Source organism: Solanum stenotomum, chromosome 2 (genome assembly GCF_019186545.1).
Source record: "Solanum stenotomum isolate F172 chromosome 2, ASM1918654v1, whole genome shotgun sequence".
Lineage (NCBI taxonomy): Eukaryota > Viridiplantae > Streptophyta > Magnoliopsida > Solanales > Solanaceae > Solanum > Solanum stenotomum.
The window spans coordinates 32,112,642-32,119,002 of NC_064283.1; the positions used below are offsets into that span (position 1 = coordinate 32,112,642).

The 6,361-nt window shown below is 35.9% G+C and overlaps 1 protein-coding gene across 1 annotated transcript; it reads right to left on the bottom strand.

Moving 5' to 3' along the window:
* Nucleotides 1–1,148: 1,148 nt before the first annotated feature.
* Nucleotides 1,149–1,943, bottom strand: LOC125855909 (uncharacterized mitochondrial protein AtMg00810-like). Its single transcript, XM_049535560.1, has one exon. The coding sequence runs from the start codon at nt 1,941–1,943 to the stop codon at nt 1,149–1,151; it is 795 nt and encodes a 264-aa protein (XP_049391517.1).
* Between the last annotated feature and the right edge of the window lie 4,418 nt (nt 1,944–6,361).

The window sequence follows — 6,361 nt, forward strand, 5'->3', positions numbered from 1 at the left end:
TGAGAAAAGATTCATCCTGATAATTGTGTTATGGTCCTGTGGGTTTCGGTTCAGATTGGGTTCATAGGTTAGTCTTTGGTTTGTAATCACCACTGATTTGTAATTTTAGTTCGAAATTTTAGTTCTTAGTAGTTGATCTTGATGAGATGGTCTGAAGGAGGATCTCACTTTGACAGATGAATACATACTCTGAAAAATCATAACTCAGGCTTTTGGTAACGTCGATTATTCTTCCTTCTTCTTCATTCTATTAGAGGACGAACATGGTTTTTTATGGTGGATAATGTAATGATCCGGAAGGTCATTTATGGAAATTTTCATAAGGTTACCATTTTACCCCTTCTGATAGTTGGCCCAGTCATTTCTGATCAATTTATGAAATTGGTTCGGGAATTTCGAACTAATCATTTAACTATAGTTAATTAATTGATGACTAGTTTTTAATATTCCATTTAATTTGTAGCCAATGGACTCACCCATAGTTTATTTTATTCCAGTTGAACCATATTTATTAGAATAAGTTGCTAGGGTTTGTCATTTTTAATACATAATTATTTTATTTAGAAAAGAAATAGATATAAAAAAAGGAATAGGCGAGGGGGAGTTGGACGACTAGCAAAGGGGAGGCGCACACATCTTCAGGTCAGAGCTAAGTGAAGCTCAAACTCTTTTTCTTTATATGAAATTAGGATATGAAACTTACGTTAGTATAATAATATTATTAATGGGGGGGGGGGGTGAATGTAGAACTTAAGATATAATAAGCTCAAATTAAAAATATAACTTGGGGAGTCTTAGGAATAGTTTCGAGAGAATAAGAACAATGGACTGATCTTGTATTCAGTCAATTAATGATCTTATATAGAATTACAACTTTAATAGAGTCACCATCCTACTAAACAACTAACTAATCCACTAACCTGACTCTCCTAAGCTTTAGGAACACATTTCTGCAATACTACGAAATAGGAAAAACTATCAGAGTTAAAAGAAAACAAATACCAACTGAAAGTTAAAATATAGCCATACTACAGACTTAGTAAAATTAAACTATTAATGATGATGTCAACTTTAACACCCCTTCTCAACATCAGCTCTCCGTCTTAACCATGCCTAGCTGCTTGCAGAAACTCTGCAACTTGTTGACACTAAAACCTTTGGTGAACAAAGTGTGCAATTTGATGTTCTGTTTTGATGTGCTCCAAAACTTTTTCCCGGATAAAGTTGTAATGTATCTCCACGTGTTTAGTCCTTGTGCGGAAAACTGGATTTTTAGCCAAACAAATTGCTGATTGATTACCACAGTACAAAGGAACTACATAGCCTACTGGTTGTCTTAGACCCTTCATCAACTCCATAAGCCGTGTACATTCTTGAGTTGCAACTGTTGTTGCCCAATACTCTACTTCTGTTGTTGAGAGCGACACGGTTGCCTGTCTTCTGTTGGACCAAGAAATTGCTCCAGCTCCAAGCTTAAACACAAAACCAGTAGTTGAACGACGGGTATCATGGTCTCTTCCATAGTCAGAGTCACAATATCCGATCAGTTTGCATTCTTCACCTTTCTTATACAAGACACCATAGTCAATTGTACTCTTTACATATCTAAAGATTCGACAAACTCCATCCAAATGAGACTTATTTGGATTTTGAATGTAACGACTCATCACACCTACTGCATAAGAGATGTCGAGTCTTGTTAAAGTTAAGTAAATCAAACTACCCATCAATTGCCGATACATTGTTGCATATTCCAAGTCTTTCCCTTCATGAGCACACATCTTAACATTTGGATCCAGAGGTGTTGAGGTTTGTTTGCAATTGAACATCCCAAACTTCTTCAATACATCTTTGGAGTAATTTTGTTGATGCAAGCAAATTCCTTCTTCACTGCGATCAACCTCCAAGCCAAGAAAATGGTTAAGATGTTCGAGTTCCTTCATCTAGAAGCGGACTGAAAAATTCTCCTTTGTTCTGAGAATTTCTTCTGCACAGTCTCGGGTTAGTATTAGATCATCCACATATACTAGCACAATAGCTAGTTTTCTGCTAACAATTTTCACAAACAGGCTAGAATCTGACGGTTCTACTGAAAAACCACTATGAGTAAGAAATTCAGAAATCTTACCATACCATGCCCTTGGCACTTGCTTTAATCCATAGAGCGCCTTTCGAAGCTTACACACATACTCAGGATAATCATGACCCTGAAAACCCATTGGTTGACACATGTAAATCTCTCGATCTAACTCTCCGTGCTCTGCATTCTTTACATCCATTTGCCATAAGTTCCAATCTTTACTAGCTGCAAGTGCAAGTAAAACTCGAAAAGTAGTAAAATTTTCCATTGGACTAAACGTTTCATCATAGTCTAGTCCATATTGCTGAGACAACCTCTAAGCTAGAAGATGAGCTTTGCGCCTTTCAATTGATCCATTTGTATGACGCTTTATCTTATAAATCCAATTTACAGGAAATAGGTTTGGCATCCCTTGGTTTTGTCACGAGCTCCCACGTTTGATTCGGTTGTAGCACAGTAATTTCCTCTTACATAGCTTTAATCCACTTTGGATTCTAGAATGCTTCCTCAAAAGTTTCTGGTTCCTTTTCATTTTCATCTTCTGCAATGGCAGCACTAGCAAAATTAGGATTTTGCTTTCTGATCCTTATTGACCTTCTGAGTGAAGGTGGTGAATCTGCTCCAATTAGCTCACCCTCTTCACTTGGTTGTTGGTATATACCAGTTTACCACAGATTTTGAGTCACGCCTTCATCAACATTGTCTTTATTAGCTTCACCTTCAGCTCCATCTAGACTCAATTGGATATGGGAAGAGTCCAACACATCTTTGAAGACATTTGAATCTGGCAGCGGTTCCTTATTTGCAGACTACCAGGAAGAAGCTTCATCAAATATCACATTTTGAGAAGTGTAGCAGTTTCCTGTTGTTGGATCACAACATCGCCACCCTTTTTGTTGACTGTGATACCCTACAAAGATACACCTAACAGCCTTTTTGTCCATCTTGCTATGTAAATGATTAGGTACAAATACATAGCATACAAATCCGAAAACACGAAAAAAGCTAACAGAGGATTTCATGTTCCACAACTTATCAAAAGGTAAAAGAAAATGTAACCTTTGTTGAGGAAGTCTATTGATCACAAAAGCTGCAGTCTTCATATCTTCAGCCCAAAATTGTCCCAGAATAGTTTTTTCGTGAAGCAGGCTCCGACAGATTTCTGCTAGGTGTATGTTCTTCCTTTCTACTATGCCATTTTGTTGTGGCATATTTGGACATGTGAACTGATGGCATATTTGACACTTTTCAAGAAATTCAGAAAATTCATATGAGGAATATTCCCCACCATTGTCAGTTCGCAAACAAATAATTTTCTTATCAACTTCTCCTTCAACAACCTTTTTGAATTCTTTAAATTTTGAAAAGACCTCAGAATTCTCCTTTAAAAAATAAATCCACAAGTACTTGGAAAAATCATCAATGAATGTCAACATATATTTCATCCCACCAACAAAGAGTTGCTTGACAGGGCCGAACACATTTGAGTGAACTAACTCTAATGGTTCCTTGGTTGTATATTTTGAATCCTGATATGGCAACTGCTGCGTTTTACCATACTGACAACCTGAACATATTACATCCGTCCTTAGTGGAAGTTTGGGAAGACCCTTCAACATTGACTTTTCCATCATGACTCTAAGTTTAGAGTAGCTAACGTGACTCAACCGCATATGCCATAAGTCTACCATCTCATTCTTCTTTGTCTTGTCTATATATGTTGTTTCTACCGACATGACATAAATAGAATTTAACCTTTTCCCCTTCATTACTGGTTGTTTTTTAACCTCAAGATCATGGTATATTCTTACATCTTGCGGACCAAATAGAACATAATGACCCGAAGATGTCAATTGAGCTACTGAAAGAAGATTTTTCTTCATACCTAGGACATGATCAACACAAATATTTGGAGACACAATAGTCTTACCAATGTGAGCTATCAGTAATTTTGTGTCATCTATTGTCACCATTTCATGACTTCCCTTGTACTCGGAAAATTTTTGCAGCTTCTTTTTGTCACCAGTCATATGGTTTGAGCATCCCGAGTCAACAATTCAGTCATTCTCATAGTCAATTTTCTTAGAGGTTGTAAATGTAAGAGCTAACTCCTTTTGTTCCACAGAAAAGAATGCTTCAGCATCCCAATCATCTTCACTATTTTCCTTTGGACAGGAGGTAGCAGCAGCATTGCTCTCAACAGTCCTCTTTTTGAACCAGAAAATATTGACTTTATGTCCCTTCTTCCCACAGTTATGGCATTGCCCTTCAAACCTCTTGTTGTTGACCCTATTGTTCTTTAAACTTCCCCTGGACGAGAGCTTCCTTCTCCTTGATGACTTTTTGACTTATCATCAGTTCTGTTTGATCCACCGGCATTGTACTACTTGGGGTTCCCTCTGCTTTTTTTGACGTAGATTGCTTCCTCCTAGCCTTTAAGAGAGACTCCTCTCATTTTCTTAGCCAAGGCTTCCTGACCTGCTAGCAAATTCTCAAATTCTACAATTGATGGCTGATTTTGCCATCCTTGTATAGCAACAATGAAGCTTCTATATTTAGGCTTCAGACCATGGATGATAATCCGCTTCATCCTCGTCTCTCCAATTAGAGCTTGTGGATCTAACTCTAAAATCTTTCGACATAGCATCTTCACCTTATGAAAGTATTGTGCAATTGTCATGGTGCATTGTCCTATCGAGAGTAATTCACTCTCTAGGAGTTAGAGCCTTGTATCATTTTTCTTTGAAAATAGGTTGGAACATAATTTTTTTTGGTATGGTGGCGTCTTGTAATTGCTCTAGGACATCCTCTTCGGTCGTTGTTTTCAAAGAGAACATAGCCTAACCAACTTTTATCTTCCACTTTCTCAGAGTGTCGTTTGCATTTTCTATTGCTCGTTGTGTCACCTCGCTATCATTGACAACCTCCCACAGATCTTGCCCTAGCATATAAGAAATTATGCAAGTTGACCATGTACTATAATTGCTGTTGTTGAGCATTTTTATTCCGCCGACATCTCGTAGGTCTGTCATTATGTCAACAACAAAAGTCTCAAGAAAAAAACTACAGTAAATGATCTCCCAAGGAACAACATTGCTCTTGATACCAAATGTAGAACTTAAGATATAATAAGCACAAATAAAAAATATAACTGGGAGTCTGAGAAATAGTTTCCAAAGAATAAGAACAATGGACTGATCTTGTTTTCAATCAGTTAATGATCTTATATAGAATTACAACTTTAATAGAGTCACATTCCCATTAAACCACTAACTAATTTACTAACCTAACTCTCCTAAACTTTAGAAACACATTTCTTCAATACTATGAAATAGGAAAAACTATCCGAGTTAAAAGAAAACAAATGCCAATTGAAAGCTAAATATAGTCATACTACAGACTTAGTCAAATCAAACCAGGAATGATGTTGTCAACTTTAACAGGGTGAATGTCATTATGTGTTTAATGATGTTGCTTGGCTAGAAATAAGACAAAATTAGTTGTGGTGATCAATAAGATAATGCTGATAAATAGTGAATAGGGATTAATGATGCCAATGATTGGTGAATCATTAGTATAATTTATTATGATGTTTATTTTTGTTTAAAATAGGCTAATTTGAAAGTTAAATTCCTGGTCCAAGGATCTTGACGGCCTAATCCAAATTTATGTCAAAATTTTTCTTAAGCTTATCACATTTTGATTCAAGTTTTGATATATTGAGATAGATAATTAATTATTAGATGTATTGTATTATATGAATAATATTAGATTTATGACATTTGGAAGAATTGAGACTTAACCCTAAGCTTGAAATTAGGAAATATGAGGCTTGACATGTCAATTAACATCAAGATTAGGAACTTGATTATAGATTTTGGTGGGTTTTTTAATCTAGGATACACATATAGTAATATGTGTGTTGCTAGTTTTGAAATTTTACTATGATTATTTATTTGAATAGATTGCATTAATTTGCAAGCTCAACAAATGGGGAAGGCTCAAGTCCCAAAGTGATTGTTCAATTGTTTTAGGCAAGAGGATTTCTCAACCCTTGTTAAGTGTATAGAATCATGTATTTCCTTGTATTATGTGTTGGGGAGTAATGAGACTTGGTGATGGGTTGACTTGTCCGTATTGAATAATTCTAATGATGAAAAAGGGGTTATAAAAGGCAATGTGATTAATTATTGTTGTGTGATATTGTTAATTGTGCATTATTATTTATGAAAATTGTCATCTCCTCATTATTTGTGTGAACATCTCATTTGCATTGGTTGT